Source organism: Quercus suber, unplaced genomic scaffold, assembly GCF_002906115.3.
Source record: "Quercus suber isolate HL8 unplaced genomic scaffold, Cork oak 2.0 scaffold_563, whole genome shotgun sequence".
Lineage (NCBI taxonomy): Eukaryota > Viridiplantae > Streptophyta > Magnoliopsida > Fagales > Fagaceae > Quercus > Quercus suber.
The window spans coordinates 28974-48476 of NW_027070008.1; the positions used below are offsets into that span (position 1 = coordinate 28974).

Consider the following 19503-nt stretch of genomic DNA (forward strand, 5'->3'; position numbering starts at 1 on the left):
ATTTCTATATCTGAAGAACTTTCATGTTTCCTTGCCAGAGAGGCTTTTTAAAACCATCTGGTTATTCTTATTCCTCGGGGGCAAACTCCAAATCCAGCTTCTCCTCTGTTCCATTTCACCCCGGTTGTCAACAAAATTAACCTGTCCATCTTTTGATCCCATGCAATAACTTGCTCAGACTCTTTTCTGTTATATATATATATATATATATTGTTTTAATTATGCTTTAGAAACAAATTTATTAACTCAGCAGTTAGATAGTCAAGCAGCTCGAGCCCGTGTCAAAATTCACTTTCCTGCATGTCCTGGTTTTCAGAACAGAGCTAACAAAGTAAATTGGCGTTCAGCCTCGTAGTACAAAATGGCCGTCTTTTTTCTCCTTTATTATTTGCTAAAGAATTCATACCATACCTTCTTCTTTTTTTTCTTCTTTTTTTCCTTTTTTTCTTTTTATAAAAAAAAATAAGTACTGAAGTTTTATTGAAATGAGAAAATACTTCATGTTCCCTGTTGAGGATGATGAACACAAAGAAATTTTTTTTTTTTTTTTATAAGTAAGAATGTTATATATACGAAAGGCTACTCTATGCATGAAGAACGGCTACTCTATGCATGAAGAACATAGAGCAAACCTAGAAAATACAAGAAAAAGAAACCAAAGAAAAAACAAAAAAGAAAGCCTATCAGCATATTAATTACAAAGAGAAAGAGAGCTAAGAAAAGAAGGGAGAGAATCACTAGTCGTGAGTCCCCATGCCCGAGACCAATCAAATAGAGTTCTACTAAAAGAAGCAAGCAGCTGTCGAATCGTTTGACAGTATCTAATTCCACTTGCATGACCAAGGAGCTGCGTGGATTTCAAGGGAACCAGGGAGAGCATGGTTTTTTTCTACTGATATAATTGATAAATAAAACATATCATCTCAAAAAATGTTAGAAAATAATTATAAAAAAAAATTAAAAAAATCTATTAACTGGTGTAAAGGTTTCTGTTAACACTATTAGATCGAATAATATCTACAACACAAATTAGTTGAACAATTTGTATAAGCTCAAAATTGTAATACCTATGGAATCTTCAAAACCCTCGCCACAGGGGAGTTTTATATCTTTAGAGGAAAAGGTAAGAAAACTAGCCACACATCACCTGCGGTAGCGGTAGCGTTTAAAGTTGAAATATACATGCAAAATTCCACGTTCAAATGTGCACTTGAAGCCCTTCTTATGAGAATATTCCCATTCCTTGTTTACAATCTTGAAAGCCTGTAATATAATCAAGTCAGTGAAGTGGATCCTATGAACAAAATTGTTGATAAAAAATGACAACCACCAGTCTAGAAAGCTTACAATGTCCTCATAAGGGGGCCCTGCATGGAACCGTATAATGCAAGTCTCACCGTTGCTCCCATCCTTCTCAAGAGTGTAAGTTGGAGCCTTTATCTTGTCAACAAGGTCTGGATAAAAGATATTAAATTTATACCCTTGAACAATCTTTGGAGGTGGGTTGTCGTGATCATAGTGAGTCTGATTGTATTTATTCCACTCATATCCTGTGTGAACACGGTTGAAATATTTTGGCTTCCTTGGTCGGTATTTGTCATGCCACCAATACACCTGAATCCATATAATAATAAAAATTAATAATTCAAAAAGAAGTACATATATACTACAGAATTAAGGTAAAAGGATGGGGGAGAATGACCAAGAAAAGCTACCTGAGAGTCCAGGTTCACTTCAGCACCAGAGCCAAAAACTGCATCCCCTTCCTCCAAGGCTCCCATGGCTTTCATGGCTTTTAGCTCAAAATTATCTTCTGCTGGAGCTGGCTTTGATGCCAAGACCTCTTGCATCCTTCTTTGCTGTTCTTTTACAACAGCTGTACGTTTTCGTTCCTGTGAATTTATCGAAACATTATATCATAAAATCAAAGACGATATCTGCTTGCATGCTCTAATAGAAGTAAACTGTTTGCAGACCTACCATACATGTGAAAATATTTGCTGAAATACTCATTTGCATTAATTCTATTTTTATTTTTTTGGTGAGTTACAGTTACAAGCTCACACTTAAAAAGTGAATGCATTGCGTTAGTTAACGTACCAGCATAGCCCTATCCTCTTCAGGGTCAATTGCTTCTTCATTTTCATCACCATGCAATAGTTCTGGTGAAAATGAACCAGCCTCTTCTTCATCCTCATTAGTCTCTTCCTTTATGAGTTCTGGAGAGAAATTTTGAGCATCTACATGGAAAAATGTATGAGCACCATTCCTAGGAGCAAAGTAGGTAAAAAGAAATTACAAAAAGTACATACCAATAACATCATGGTCACTGTTGTCCTCTTTCAATTCTAAACCGTGATCAAACTCCAATTCATTTTCACCCTCTAAAGGCTCCTCAAGGCGTTCCAAATGCTTGCGCAAGATCTTAGCATGAATTTCCTTCAAACAAGCCTGTATTTGAAGCAAACAACCATTATATAAGAATATATAACTTTTGCTAAGATACAAACCTGTTGAAGATCTAAAGATACATACCTTGGCCTTGTAAATATGGAGGCGTTTAAGAACAGCCTCCCAGTATTCAACTACTTTTGCTGTGCCAGAACGCATCTGTGACTCAATCTGGGACTGCATTCCCTCTAGTTCCACATAAGTCTTTCCTTGCAAAAGATTTCTGACATCAGCTTCAATACTGGAATGCAGACCCCTTTCTTCAGCAAGCAACTCAGCAGGAGGTTCTTCCCCACGCACTCTAGCACGATCCAGTGCATCCTTTTTCCGAGCTTCAGCTAACTCCCAGTCACAAACCACCATAAGTGCCTGTTGCATTGCACATGTCAAGACATCGTATAATTGGCCAAACAATATACACAAACTGTTACCTAAATCATTCATAGCCAACATTCTTCCAACTTTCAAGTTGCTAATTCAAATAATGTCCATTATGCATTGCAGTTCATAGGAGAAATCAGGTTTCAATATGTGTAGAAGATACAAAAATATGTATAAAAAATTTTCAATACAAAGCAAGAGAAGTTCTCTATTTCTTTCTTCTTCTTTTTTTTCTTTTTATAAGTAATAGAATTTTATTGAATTAAAAAAGAGACTAATCCATTTACATAGTAATGCACAAGCCCAGATAATTACAAATAATCAGTATTATATGCAAAAAAGTAAGTACTCTATAAACAGGGATTGAGTTATTGTTAGTAAAGCCCCATGCACGAGACCAATCAAATAAAGATAGAAGAAGCAATGTGAGTAATTGAGTCACCGAAAATTCTGTGTCCTCAAAAGTAGGGAGATTTCATTCCCTCCACCATTTCCATATCAAACATAACGGGACTAAGTTCCAAATATCCGGGGAATGTTTGCCAACCCAGTTCCTCCAGCCAAATATAAGTAAAATGACCTCCAATCAAGCAAGAGAAGTTCTAAACCTCATACTCATTCAAAACAAACACAAAATATTACCTTTTCTTTATTAGTTAGCTACACAAATGTACCACAGGGGGTTTGAACCCACAACCTTAGTCTCCACCCATTCTATACAGGAGGTGGACGTACCATCTATGCTAGAGTTCATTGGCCAAAATCTCAATATTGCCTATTTTATGGTCTACTTTCCTATATGGTAAAGGACTTCTTAAAAAAATCAAAAAGGGCACACAAAGGAAATACGTAAATAAAGTCATATTATATAAGATAAAGTCCTAAAAGCTTGCATACTTCTCTATCAAATAGCCATCAAAGACTAATTTTGAGACTTTACCCTTCTACAACTCTAAACCCTAGATCCACAAATTCGCCTAACACTAAACCCACCACAAACACAGACAGGTTCTCCAATTTGGCTTATGTCAATCCACTTTTGTCATCAACATCAAAACGTTATCAGGGGTTGCGCAGAGCCAGTCCTTTACATTGCTAAACATTCTCAAGGACTAGATAAATTGGATAATTAATTAATAACCATTACTCTTGAAGGATATATGCAAAGGAAATTCATGCAATGGAAACATGCAGAGGATAAATTCCTTAATTCTAAAGGAGAGCTAACCCATCTCAGACATAGTTGCAAAAGATTGCACTAAGCACACACATTTATTCCATTGCCCTATACTTCTCATATGTATCTTTTGTGATAGATAATGATGCTTATTTTTAAAGTACAAAACTGAACTTTTGGAGAGCATAGAGAAATTTACACAAATGTGTGGCTTTCTTGAGCCTGCAACTTCAGCCTTTACCTTACTTTTACAAGGAGTAAACAAGAGGACGTACCATTTGAGATAGATCTTATTGGCCTAACAGTGCCAAATTCTGCTTTCTTCCTAATGCAAGTACAAAACTACTTCACAGGAAAGCAACAACCTTACCAAACAAACCCTAGAGTATTCGACAATTTAGACTCCAGCAATCATCATAGTCTAAAAGATCAATGAAACAACCACAGTTACCACACCACTGACCACACAACGTTAAGCATGGGCGTATTCAAATATATAAGGCACTAAGTATGAAAAATTAATAACAGGCAAGACTAAAACTGTACACTCATATATTTTGCATAACTTATTCACACACACAAGATGCATGCCAACATTTAACTTATCGGCATGGGCTTGACTTCACATCTAGGACAATTACAATACTACCCTCGAAGGAAACAGGCAAAGGAAAATTTGGATAATTAATTACAAAATATTCTTAAGGACTAGATAGCCACTAACACAAGCAAGAAAAAGGAACAGATTCATACCTCCCAGTACTCTACATGTGTTGGTGTTGCCCTGTCCAAGTCCAGATGCATTTTTATGTCATCACGAAGCTCCTCCATTTCTTTTACCGTCAAGCCCTGCACAACATAAATATCAAACATCAATGAAAATTGTAAAAACATAACCAATAAAATAAATAAAGGTTATAATCAGTGCATGTTCATCACTGAATCTTTAAACTGTATTTAGAATCAAATTACAGAACATTTGGAGGATGTACTAGAGGAATGGAAGCTTCAATATTACTACATGTAACATGTAGGCCTCAACTAAGAAAATGTATTTGGACCATAAATACATCCATTATAACTATTGAGACTCATTGCTTATAACTAATGAACAAAACAAAATCCCTTGTGGCCTGCCCACACCCCGAAAAGGAAGGGGTGGGGGGGGGGGGGGGTGGGGGAGAGAGAATAAAGAGAACAGATCTAAGAGCACCATAAAAGCAGAGATCTATTATTTCCCTGGTTATCTACTCTTTCCCTTGACAGAAGCATGAAAGAGCTAAGAAGTTGCAAGGCAAATGAAAGGAAAATGGACAGTAAAAAAGACGAAGGATCAACTTTGATTGGAAATTAAGATCTCAAAATGTGGAGTGATAATTACCTTGAAAACAATGTATGGTTCATTTATTTCTATATCAAAATCATCAGAGCCATTGAGGTTCTTGGAGAGAATATCGATAGGCTTGATACGACCTTCACGTAATCTAATCTCTGACCTGACTTTGCTTTGATCAAAATGGAACTGTAGATGGAAAAACGTCAGTCAATATATTATCAAGGGAAGAGAAATGATATCTTGATAACGGAAACAAGAGAATAATAACAGAAACTGAAGGTTCAACACATGTAGGAAAGGACAAGAGAAAAGAATACAGATTACAGTCCAGCAACATACCTCTTCTTCCTTCTTCTCCCAATCCTGAAACTCAGCTCGAGCACGTTCTCTGGCTAACATTGCCTGCAAAAACAAATAGACTTACTAAACCATATCACATCTGAATGTCAATTAACCCTAAGGAAGGCAGAAATAAGACCATTCTAGTTCTCTCTGCCAATAAATTGAGAAGAGAAATGTTGAGATATCATGGAACTCAATTTACCAATTCTTCCTCACGTTGTGCCTTTTCAAGAGCCCTTTCCTCCCTTCTCTTTTTTACCTTCTCAATCTCAGCCTGCATTAAGAAACCAGAAACATGAGTTACAATATAAAATTGATGTACGGATCGCAGATTCACGGCAGGCATGATATACATCCAAGGCTGAAGAACCATATAGGATGTGCTTCGAATTCATTCAATGGCAAGTAATAAATTAAAAGAATAAGAAAAGGAGCATCAACGTACAAATGTGGAATAAATTTGAAGATGATGACAGAACCATTTTACAGATCCTAAAATAAAGAAGAATATAAATGGGGCAAGATACAATCAAAGATTGCATTATAAGTTTGGTTTTTGGAAACAGTCATTGACCCTTAAAAAGCCATCTCCATCATTTATTTTGTGAAAGTGAATGGCATAGTACATCAAGTTATATGTTTTATAGCAATTACTAAATTCCAATAAGTGAATTTTCCTACCTTCTTTTGAAAAGTCCCATTCTCTGATACATTAACTAATATAAAATAAAAATCAAACAGTTCTTTGACAATCATTCTCCCTCCCTCCCTCTCCGTGGGTTTCAGTTGGCTTCTACATTCTACATCTAGTTACAACATCAACCATTACTAAATTCCAATAAGTGATCCCCCCCCCCCCCTGGTTTTGATAAGTCCCATTATATAATACATTAACTAATAAAAAATAAAACTCAAAAAGGTCTTCGACAATCATTCTCCCTCCCTCTCCATGAGTTCAGTTCGCTTCAACATCAACCAATACTTGGTACCAAAATATTGGAGTCGGATTCTACATCTAGTTAATATCTGTAAAATAATTTCCACCAACCAAGTATGAAAATCAATGCACCAACATGTTTTACAACTTGTACATGAGACATTTTAACTTAAATAGAAGTAACAGGTCAAATAGTATTACAACCTTCTCAATGACCAAAACAGGCTTAACAATGCACAAAGACAAGGAATGCACTAGAAAAATAAATGATATGCAGAGCAGTAATCTTGAATTAAGCACACATACCAGCCTTTCTATATCTCTTTTTTTCTCAGCTTTAACTGACACATCAAGCAGCACACCTTGAGAAACATCTCGCTCAATCTTCTTTTTCCACACAAATCTGCAAACACACATTACATGTCATGAAGCAATGCTTTCATTGCAATAAAACAAAATACTTTCCAATAATTAATATGAGTCAACCCATCACAATAAGAACAATTGTTTAGCCAAAGGGGTATGCACATAATATATGAACTATTAGTTACTAATAACATGTATACCAGACCACAGTATGATCACAATTAAATCTTCTTCTTCTTTTTGATACATCAATAGTTGAGGAAAGAGAGATTTAAACCCTGGATGTCTTAGAAACCCTAGGAGATGCCAAGAAGTTGAGCTACAAAGCTCTTGGTTCCAAAGTTTTTAGGGTCAGCTATGGATCCTCAAGAAGATTAATTATGGTCATCCACATGTATTCTTTCCCTCCATTCTATGCTATCCAAAGTCCTAGCCTTTGTTGCTTCCTTAACAGACATGTCTTTTTAACTACTTCAACTAATGTAAATTTTTGGTCTTCCTCTACTTTTTTTGTTCCCTCCTTGAATTATTTCACTCTATCCTACCGGTGCATTAATCGATGTCCTCCACACATGACCAAACTCTCTCAAGCGACTTTCCCCCATCTTTTCATCAATATGGGCCACCCCTATCTTTAAACGGATTTTCTCATTTTGAACAAAATCCTATCTTTTTGTGTATTTCCACTTATCCATCTTAACATTCTCATATCAAATACATTCATTTTATGAACATGTTAGCTTCTTATTAATAGCCAGTAAAAAGTTCAATGAAAAACAATATTAATTACCAAAAGATTCAAGATGCGTGGGCTAGTTTTGGTGTGTTACAAGTGCACTTTTTATCCTACATTCACCATTATTCAAATTCCAAATTGTACACTGATTACTAGGCCTTAATTGATATTATTTCTTACTCTAAACACAATCCATATATGTTTAATAAAAATCTAGGCAAAAAATTTAAACTATTTAAAGCTCAAACAAAAAAACTTACTTCTCAGTGAGATTAGAATCGCCAAAGGGATTCGAATCATTGGAATAACCAGAAACCGTTTGCGTCTTCAATTTCTTCGCAACTCGCATTTGCTACACAATTAAAACAAGTAACAATGTTACCATAACCGCGTCACAAACAAAAGCCAAACCCTAGAATTCAACAGAAAAAATAGCAAATCCGAACCTTCTTGGCCTGATATTCAGCGAGCTCTTTCTCGGTGATTTTCCTGGAAGACTTCTTCTTGTGGCCACGGTCATCATCGTCACTGTCGTCGGAGTCACGCTTACGCTTCGAGCTCCGGTGGCTGCGGCGGCGGCTGCTGCTGCTTCTTCGTTCCTTGCTCCTCCGCGAGTCCCGTGGCTCCGGTGACGAGTCCTGGCTGTACGAGTCGTCGGACTGAGGCTCGGACTCGGACTCTGAATCGTCGGATCGTCTGGTTCTGCGTCTCTTTGAAGACGACGACGTTTCCTTGTTGCTCTTTCTGCTTCGCTTGTGACTATCCATTGTGCTTGGGTCCTTTGTTAACGTTAGCTACATTTAAAGCTCTTTTTTATTTATTTACTAATTTGTAGGGTTTTAGTCTTTTAGAACCGACTAGAACGATTTGTTGCTAGAGCCCAAATTCGACCCGTTATCAATTGTACACACAATTAGGGGTGTTAATGTTTGACCCAATCCATGAATACAACTCGAACTCGAGACAGGTTATTTCGAGTTAGGATTGAGCCTTAATAGGTTTGGGTCATAAACGGGCCGACCCGAAAGTGACACAATAAGAAATGTGTCGGGTCAACCCACGTAACTCGAAATAAACGTGTTTGACATACCAATTTATTTGTGTCAACCCGAAATGACCCACTTAACACAACCCGTTTAACTCGTATAACAAATAGATATTTATTTTATTTTAAATTTGTCAAATACCTTTTATATCCAACATATATTTTAAATTAAAAAAAAAAGTGAGTAATTAAAAAAACTTTACAAGGGATATAATTAAAAATTGAAACTTTACAAACCCTAGAACTACTAATACTTTTTTTTTCTTTTTTTGGCATAAAACTTGCACAAATGAAATTGGATGAGCTTGTGGAAGATGTTATAAATTTGGACATCAACAAAGAATCTATGGATGATAATCATGGTCATAGTCAGGATTAGTTCACTGTTTGCTCAAATTTTTTTAATATTGATACTTAGCATTTGGCGAGTTCCAAGGATATTATATTTTTGTTGAACTATGTTATTTTATTTTTGTTAAATTTTGTTATTTTGAATTTAGGTTGAAGTGTATGCACTTCTTTTGGAGAGTAAAAAACTTATTTCTAGATGAATATTATATTTTTGTTAAACTATATTATTTTGAATGTGGGTTGAAGACTTAATGTGTTTGCATTACTTTTTGAGATGTAAAAAAAAATTATTTCTAGATGGATGTTATATTTGATATTATGCAGATTGAAATGGATTGTGTTACATTCGTGTCAACTAAACACAATTTATTTATTAAGTGTGTCAAATGGGTTGGGTCAGGTCAACCCGCCTTATTAACAAGTCGGGTTAGGGTTGAAGGATCATAACACGATTATCAAATGGGTCGAGTTAGGGTTGACCCATTTAGTTGAATACCCCTACCTCAACACGACATGAACCCAACATGCTAACCTGAATTGACACCGACACACACAATCTTTAAAATCATCTTTTGAAATATACCATTTCAATTATAATTTTAAAATCATCAAAAATTATAATTTCACAATTTCACTAAAATCGTGTTTTTTTTTTTTTAGAAACAAACACACACACACACACACATACACACAAGGGAGAGGGATAGAGGTTCTAACACAAAGATACACCACAACTTCGCTCAAAAGTCATGGTAACTTTTAAGGGAGGGTGAGACAAGTTATACTACACATAACACTCTCTTAAGTAATGTGGGATAATTACCCATTCTTTTTTTTTTTAGAAACAAACGCACACACACATAAGGGAGAGGAAAATGAGTTTTAACACAAAGACACATCACAACTCCACTCAAAAGCTATGGTAACTTTTAAGGGAGAGTGTGGCAAGTTATACTACACACAACATACCCTCTTAAGTAATCTGGGACAATTACCCATTCTTTTTTTTTGAGAAACAAACACACACACACTCATAAAGGGAGAGGGAAAGGGGTTCTAACACAAAAGCACATCACAACTCCACTCAAAAGTCATGGTAACTTTTAAGGGAGGGTGGGAACTAAAATCGTGTTTTAAAAAAACATAATTTCAACTAATTATATATTTGAGTTTAACTTATTTAATAGTTAAGTCTAAACTTTAGCTTAAGCTTAGCTCATTTATTAAATAAATTAGCATGCATAAGGTTTTTCCCCAGTCGAGTTAAAACTATTTATAAACAACTTAGTTTATCTACAATCCTATTAATGTTAGAAAATATACAATCCATTTTTATAGGAAAAGACTAAATCTACTTCTTGTTTATAAAAGGTTAGAAACGAGCAAGGCTCAAGGAGAAAAAATACCTTTGTTCTCATGAACTCTTATTTTCTTTTCTTTAAAATTTAGGAAGGAGAAAAAATACTTTCATTCTCATGAACTTTTATTTTCTTTTCTTTAAAATTTAGGAGGGAGAAACAAGCTTATAGTTTTCTATAATTTAATTTTTACCATATGACTATGATCAAAGGAAAAAAAAATGCCATGTTAGGGTAGCAAACTCATTCCCGTCTATTGTTGTTTATTATTTTTATTTTTTTAAGAAATTTACATTGTGATTATGTTTGGACGAAAAGGGAGGAAAGGAGAGATGAAGTGAAGTGAGTCAAAGGAATTTGCAGGGTTTACGCGGTAAGATACCACTCCAAAGTTCAAACCCCTTATTTTTAATTTTCCTAAATTGTGAGAATTTAGAATGGGTATCAACTTATATTTAAAAATAATTATTGTCTTATAATGTCAAATTATGTCCTTTTTTTTTTTTAATTGAACAAAATATATATATAGTTTTCCATCTATATGATCGTGTCCGTTTGGAAACGACTTATTTAACTTTTTACTGAAAGTGTATTAAAGTATATTAAAGGTGTACATAAAAGCTAAAAACTAAGCTTATAAGCTAATGTCAAACACACTCAAATGTCATATCATTTCCTCTCTTCCCATTATAATTTTTAAAATCCAAAAAAAAAAAAAAAAAAATCCTCCCCCTATTTAGTTTTTAAAACATTTTCCTCTCCTCTCTTCTCCTTCCCACTCTACCCTTTATTCTCCTCATTCTACAAACTTCACAACATAATGTTAGCATTTATAAATAATAATAATAATAAAACCAAAAAACAGGGAGAAAAGTAATGTTAGCATCATTTTAATGTTGGAGGTCCTTTTTAAGTTTGGACTATCTTGGGACTGGATTATCATGAGAGAGTGACTCTATTTCGCTTTCTTGGGGCTTCCTTGTAAGTTTGGTCTTGAAATTAGCAACAGGACAAAGAAAAAAAGACAAGTTCCTTCGAATGATAAAAACACATTTAGTCCTGAGAAAAGTTTTGCCATAATGGGTCATGTGGCAGTAAAAAGAAAGTAATAAGTGTCGAAGCGTCTATCTGATTATTTGCATTGCACATGACCCTTGGACACATTACTTTCTTTTTGCTATCACATAATTCATTATATAGTGAGTTTCCGTTAGCTTAACTAGTAAAGTTTTTAATGATTAAATAAGAGATTTGAGATTAAATCCCCGTCTACACTAAAAACCGATTGGTCTTTTAGTTTGATCATAAAGAGCTATCATCATGAACATAAGCCATAAATTTAAAACTTTTTCTCAAAAAAAAAAAAAAAAAATCCATTATGCAGCAAATACGGCATACTTAATATTCAGCAAAACCTTTCCCATTAGTCGTATAAAGATGATCAATATACCATTGGCAACTGGCCACCACTGTAGTTGTGAAGTATATTGTGAAAATATTTATAACTCTAGACTTATTATTGATAAAATTGCTTAATATTATTGTTTTTAACTATAAAAATAAATAATAATAAAATATTTAGTCTGAAAAGGCTTTTCACGTCCCCCAATCCCAACCTCCAATGAAAAAAATTAAAGCATTAACTTTTGAGCGTGAATACTTTGTTGGATAAGGGGAAAACTGAAAACATGACTTGATAGTTATATAAAGCGAGAAAATTTTGAAATTTTTGGGTGAGTGAGAGAGAGAGAGAGAGAGAGAGAGAGAGAGAGAGGAGGACAATCTATAAACCCAACTAAAGGCAATAAAAGGAGACCATATATAGCAAAACATAAAAGCCTTTGGCTCCAAAAGCCTCTTTCTTATTGCCAGTAATAACTATGCAACTACCTCAATATGAAAGTTCGTCATATTGCAAGGAAACATGAATGTTTCTAAACTTTTATCCAACAAAAAAGAGAAAAAAAGGAAACACAAATGTTCTTCGAAAAGCAAGAGTTCTGTGAAGAGAAACTAAAAGGCCTTTTGCAGGGCCAGAGGCCCAGAGACATGGAAGTTTCACCGATGTCAAGTATCAAAAATTTTGTTCCCCCGGAGCTTAAGGCAAGCTCTGCACCATTTCCTAAAACTTTCAAAAACAGTACTATTTTAAACGCAATTGCCTTTATTAGTTGACTGCAACCTCAGCAGATAAGTAACTGGGATGAAGGGCATCTTGACCAGATACTTTGGCCTTGGAGTACTTGAGAACCTGCACAGCTTCTTCCACTTTCACTGCCAGAGATTCGGGTGACTCCAACAAAAGCAGCAATTCTGAATTATCCATCTCCAAAAGCATCCCCGTAATCTTAGAAGCAAGATCAGGCTGCACATAAAAAATATATATATGTGACTTTGGATTTGTGGTGCATCTGAAAACGTGAAAATAATTTTGAAAACAAAGATACTAACGATTAAAATAATTAGAAATTGAATTCCTAAGGGCCTGTTCACTTTGTTTCAAGAAAGAAATTCTAGTGAACCTCCTGACAAAGCGTGTCGTACCAGCCCCTTCTCTAAACTTTTAATTCAATGATAATGGTCCTATATACTATGTATAAGACTAAGACAACTTTCTTCAGATGTGCTTAAAATGCATTAATAATTTATTTGTAGTACCTTGTGTTTCTGGACAAGAGGATAGAGACGCTCGCCAAGTATCTGCTTCCGCTGCTCAGGGGAAGCAGCAGCGAGCATGCTACTCAGCATCTCTGCTCCCTGTTGTGCAACTCCACCTGAATTAGTGGCAGTAGATGAGACACCAGATCCTTTGCTCATCTCACGTTGATGACCATTTGGCACATACTTAGCCTGTCCAATCCGCTGCATTGCATGCTTACAAAGATTAGAGCACACATGGTACATTTATCATAGTGAATGGAAAATATTAATCTAGAAAGAATATTAGGCATGGACTGTTGGCAAGCTGAAAATTCCAAAAAAAAAAAGGGCCAATAGAAGGCTCCAAGATGAATAGGTAAAAAAAATTAGAAACTAGGGAACAAATATTCCCTCATTTCAGCTCCTTTTCTTGGATCACCATAGTTGTTATATTGGATCCTTTAATAATAATAAAATAAAAACCTCTATAGTAGTGTTGATCCTCATACTGCCTAACAAAGCCTCCTATCTCTCAATCAAAATCTGAAGTTGTGACTTCAATAATGCATGAAGAGACCATCACAATCACATCTAGAAAAAGTGTGTCGCTCCACTCCAAGAAGTCAATTTCTCTCTAATATTGGGGAGAAACTATGTGTTTTTGGGATTTGTGTGCTCCCCATGGGAATTAGACAATAAAACCTAAAGTAAGATCTGGGAGCCGCAGATTGCATGGTAGAATGCACAGGCATCAAATAGAATATAGAGTAAGAAAACATCTTCAGCATATGAATTAAGAGTGCAGAAAGATAATAATGTGAAGACAGAGAAAAAAACCTGCTGATTGGTTGAATCTTTTAAAGAAGTCACTGAGTGAGTGTTCTGTTGCAAAGGGGGCATATATGAAAGAGAGTGAGCACCACCCTGTGGAAGCATATGCCCGTTCATTCTGCCCCTGTTATGCCTATTTTGCTTTTGAGTATTAGGAAGCTGCAAAAGAAATTAAAAGGACGTGAGCAAGCAAGCATGTGTGGAAAACTAATTTCAACTACATAAGAATTATGCTGGTCTATGTATTCTCACAAACCCTTATAATTCTCCAAGGATGATCCACAATTTGAAATATGACATTGGGTAAAATAGCACAAAAATATACATAAGAGAAAGTTTCATTACACTCTTAAGCAGATGGGTACTTACTGGAGATGGTTGAAAGGCCGGTCTGGTTGGAGGGACAAAACCATTTGCCCTCCATCCAGGCCTTGATTCCAGAGGCTGATACATCATCACAGGCCTAGGAGGCACTTGGACGACACCAGGAGTGTAGTAGTATGGAGGATATCCACCAGGGAAAACAGGAGTTGAATGCCCCACTAGTCCTGCCATACGTTGTGCATACAGAAGCTGCAATTGGGCTTGTCTATCCTCTTTCCTCTGAGCAAGAGCCACATACAGTGGCTTCCGATGAAACATGTACCCTGAGATATACCACAAGACAACAAAGTCAGTTACCTCAAGAATAAAACATGACTAAATAACAAATAATAGGGCATTGCATGACACCATAAGCAAGCAAATTGAAAAGGGCCATCTTCCACGAGCAAACATGGAGTTCCCGACTTTAAAATTAGAAGATTGTCAACCCTCATGTCTCCAAAGTTTACCAACTTCCTCTACCAGCATTTTGAATGATCTATAAATCATAAAAAGTCACTTAAACCAATTTGCATAGTCAAATTCTAATATGGAAGAGCCACTATTGTGTAAGCCTCGCTTCTGAAACATGAATATATGGAGTTCCCCCTTAAAAGCATATATACGGGGGAAAATCTACAAGACCAGTTGATTTTTGTAAAATAATAATAAACATCATCTCCAAATAAAAAGATAATCTGTTAAATAATGCAACAGAGCCTCATGCTTTATGAATTTTTTTCTAAGCATTAATCAGTTGGGTCAATTCTCTATTCATGTATCAGCAGCTTATTAGTTCTGACCCTTTTTTGCCATTCTAAAGCAACTTAGGTAACCACAATCTCAGAATCAGTAACTGGTATGCAATGCAAAATGACAATAATGTTATTGCATAAAGCATATACAGCATGGCACGTGTGAATCCTTTTCTAGCAGATGCACTGAAATTTTTAAATAGTCCCAAAAGACATGCCAAAACTTTTAAGCATAATAATCACTAGGAAAAAACAAATCAGCCAATCACAGGCGCATTACATATCAGAAACATTAGTTAGAAAGTAAATATAATTCCAAGCCATGACTCAAAACAGTAAATGAGTAAACTAGAAAGTAGGACTAGCAAATATTCATGTGCTGATTTCTCAGGAGCCATCATACACCAAACCCATTTAGATGCTGAAACGGACAGATGACATTACAAATAATCAACTAACCGTGAAAAGTGTTCACTGCTTTATTGGCCTCCTCAGGGGTGGAAAAGCAGACAAATCCAAACCCCCTACTTATTCCCTTGTCATCTTGCATAAGTTTCGCAGAAGTAATTGTGCCACACTGACTGAAGTGTTCTCGCAGCTCTTCTTCAGTCACATCATCATCAATGTTCTTCACATAGACATTTGAGGCCTACAAATTAAAAAAAGAAAAAAGATAAGTTGAATAAACAATGACCTCTACTTTGAATGACACCTCCTCTCCTTGTATGATAAAGGTGGAGGGTGAGGTTGTGGGTTCAAGACCCATCAACATATGTAACTTAACAATTAAAGGGGAGAAGAGAGGAGGTGGAAGCGATAAGATGAACAGACAAACAAAAACAGACAAATAAAGGGAGAGAAATGGGCACAAAACTACCTTGTATTTCAAGAGCTGCTCTTTGCGTTTCTCCTCAAACTGACGACGCAAAATTTGTTCACGCTCCACTTTCTTCTGAGCCCTTGCTACATATAGAGTCTTTGAGCCTACAATACAAACCACATTGACAAAATGTTTTAAATCAGGCAAGTGACAATTGTTGTCAATCAAAGTTATAAAGGAATGCATAACCTACCAAGTTGTGATCCATTCGTCGCTTCCATTGCCTGTCTAGCATCATCTGGGTTATCAAAGTTTACAAAACCAAAACCTCTTGAGGTCCCATTGTCATCCCTTGAGATAACCAAGCTAGCAATTTTCCCAAACTCAGAGAACTTTTCCTGCAGAAGCTCTTCTGTGACATCTAGATCCAAATTCTTCATGTACAAATTTGTAAATTTAGCATCAGGGCTAGGCAAAATCCGATCACTCTTTTTGACAAACCATCCAACATATCTGGCCACAAATGAAATTATGAATCTTAAATATCCATAAGACCAAAGAAGCAGACAGAATAAACCCAAGGCACATATAGTATATTCTTACAAACACACCCACAAAATTATGCACATATGGATGATCACAGCTTTCAAAATAATAGCAAGAAAGAGTTTCACATACATCTCCTTGTCTTCAACAGTGGAGCCATTTAGCTTCTCAATAGCAGCACTTGCAGATTCCTCGGACTCAAATTGAACAAAGCCATGCCCTCTACTTTTCCCATCATCAGACATGGCAACTTTGCAAGACAAAACATTCCCAAATTTCTGAAACATATCTTGAAGCTTCGGATTATCAATTGATTCACTCAAGTTCTACAACAAAACCCAATCACTTTCAATACAAATCCAAATCATAGAAACAATGGACCTAAAAGTATCACAGTCTATCTCAATCATCTATTATATTTATAAAAAATAAATAAATAAATAAAACGCAAGACAGATACCTTAACATAGAGATTGCCTTTTCCGCTCCTTCTTGCATCAGAATCGCGATGTGACCACATGACTCTAATCACTTTTCCATTCAATGCAGTGTGATTCTTTGCTTCAATTGCACGAATTGCTTCTCCAATCAAAAGAGACAACTTCAATTAGAATTTAAACCATGCACACAATAAAACCACAGATAAAAACCGAACATAAATAAGATAAACAAAATCTTTCTCACAACCCCACAAGAATATCCAGAACAACAATTTTTTTTCTACTCTAAAAAACCCTTTTTGGCAAAACAGCCAAACAGCCCAACAAAGAATATACAATCAACAAAACCAATCAAATGAATCAGCATTAACAAATCTTAAATTTGTATATTATTTCCCACAGATGGAATTTCTTTTCAAGATTAATTATATCCAAAAATTTCTTTTCCTACATTTTTCTTAGAAACCAAGCAGATAATTACAACTCAAAAGCCAAGCATTGTATTGTAAAGTATATAATACTTAGAAACTGTCAAAATCTCAATTCAGTGACATCTTTGTTCTTTTCTCCAAACAAGTCAAATCTAACAAATCCTTTCCTACAATTTCAAGGCAGCCAAACAGAGCACAGAAAACAAAAAAAGAAAAAGAAAAAGAAAAAAAAAGAATTCTTGAATATTTCTTTCACTGCGATACAATTTCTTACGAACAAACAGAGTTTCTCGAGAAAATAAGTTAACAGGTTTCATCAATTCCCAAACAATGCCAAAAATATGAAACGACATCGCATTTAACCAGCTCAAACCAATGCAATCAAAACAAAACAAAATCAAAACGAAGCATTGTGATTGCGATTGTGATTGTGTTATTGGTTACCGTCTTGGGAAGAGATGAAGTTGACGTAGCCATAGCAGAGCGAGCGACCCGTCGACGAGTCTCTGCAGACTCGTACGGAGGCGAGAGAGTCGAAACCTTTGAAAGCCTCGAAGAGGTGACCGTCATTCACGTCAGGGTGGAGGTCCCCGACGTAAATAGACGAAGAAGGAGGAGGAGGAGCTGGAGCCGCCGCCGCCACGCTCGCGCTCACTGTCGCCGCGGTTGGTGGTGCCGCCATTGCCTTCGGTTTTCTCTCAAAATCGCAACCGTCAACCACTAAATTTAGGAGTGAAGCGAGAGAGAGAGAGAGAGAGAAAGAGAGAAAGAGAGAGATACTGAATTGGCCGTTTCGTTTTGGTTTGGTTCTTGATTATTATTATGAAGCTAAAGTGAATGACGGTTATGTGAGACTGTGAGTGATTAATAAGAGAGAGAGAGAGAGAGAGAGAGAGAGATTGAATTGTATTGGGTTTGGGATAGAGATTAGAGATAGAGGTAGAGAGAGAGAAGAGTTTGATTTTAGAGAGAGAGTGAGGTGGTGTGTGGATTTTGCATGGACGCGAGGAGGTTGGGCCGTTCACTGTTACGATTCTTCAGGCTCTATACAGTGCCACGCGCGTTAACACCACGTGTATTACACTTTCCCCTTCTTTTTTTTTTCTTTTTTCTTTTTTTCTCCTTAATTAACTGAATTGTCTTGAATATTTTTCGGTTAATTTTTGTCACATACTATTTATTTTTTGGGAATCCTAGATTGATATGGGTTCTTTTTTTTTTTTAATAGAAGAAGATTGACATGGGTTCTAATTATTCTTCTATAGTAATTTTTGATATACTGGAATTCTTTTATAGTACTTTTGGATATATTGGTACTCATTATGATCAAAGATAGTTTAACTCAACTAATTTAATCTCTTTATTATTATTTTATTTCTATTTAGAAAAGAATTATAAATATTTTTTTAAAAAAATTTAAAAAAAAACTTGAAACTCTATGGTTGTGATTGTTATAATAGGTAACAATATGTCATGTCTCGTAAACATAAACGTACCATAAAATTTATTATAATCACTAATCTTTTTTTTTTTTTTTTTGGGAATCCTAGATTGACATGGATTGTAGTTCTTCTATTGTACTTTTGGTTATATTGGGATTCTTTTATACTGGGACTCATAATGAACAAAGATAGTTTACCATAAAATTTATTATAATCACTAATCTATTTTTTTTTTTTTGGAATCCTAGATTGACATGGATTCTAGTTCTTCTATTGTACTTTCGGTTATATTGGGATTCTCTTGTACTGGGACTCATTATGAACAAAGATAGTTTAATTCAACTAATTTAATCTCTTATCCTTTTATTTCTACTTAAAAAAGAATCATCAATATTAAAAGAAACTTGAAATTCTATGATTGTGAATCTTGTGATTATCGGGCATTGCTATCGTGAAGCAAACTCGTGTGCTGACTGCTTGGCTAGGATAGGGACCGCTCAAGAAAATAATTTCATTTTGTATCATGATCCGCCTGTGGATCTTTTGGAGCTTTTAAGCTCGGATAAGGCTGGTTTGTACTATAGCAAAACTATTGCGGATATGCCCTCCCCTCTTAGTTCGTGAATGAAATTTCCTCTTTACCAAAAAAAAAAAGAACTGAATCTTGTGATTGTTACAGTGAATCTTGTGATTATCGGGCATTGCTATCGTGAAGCAAACTCGTGTGCTGACTGCTTGGCTAGGATAGGGACCGC

The 19503-nt window shown here is 35.5% G+C and overlaps 2 protein-coding genes across 2 annotated transcripts; both read right to left on the reverse strand.

Moving 5' to 3' along the window:
- Positions 1-944: 944 nt before the first annotated feature.
- On the reverse strand, positions 945-8535 carry LOC111991984 (splicing factor Cactin). Its single transcript, XM_024023791.2, has 13 exons — positions 8173-8535; positions 7987-8078; positions 6931-7027; positions 5890-5961; positions 5685-5747; positions 5391-5531; positions 4763-4858; positions 2536-2820; positions 2313-2451; positions 2101-2240; positions 1716-1892; positions 1348-1614; positions 945-1263 (listed from the first exon to the last, which is right to left on the reverse strand). Exons 1-13 carry the CDS (start codon positions 8491-8493, stop codon positions 1144-1146), a joined length of 2010 nt encoding a protein of 669 aa, XP_023879559.1. The 5' UTR covers positions 8494-8535; the 3' UTR covers positions 945-1143.
- A 3741-nt stretch (positions 8536-12276) lies between these two features.
- Positions 12277-18240, reverse strand: LOC111991978 (polyadenylate-binding protein 7). The gene is made up of 10 exons (XM_024023783.2): positions 17751-18240; positions 16896-17014; positions 16568-16761; positions 16143-16402; positions 15947-16053; positions 15529-15718; positions 14321-14598; positions 13958-14110; positions 13139-13342; positions 12277-12845 (listed from the first exon to the last, which is right to left on the reverse strand). Exons 1-10 carry the CDS (start codon positions 17986-17988, stop codon positions 12648-12650), a joined length of 1941 nt encoding a protein of 646 aa, XP_023879551.1. The 5' UTR covers positions 17989-18240; the 3' UTR covers positions 12277-12647.
- Between the last annotated feature and the right edge of the window lie 1263 nt (positions 18241-19503).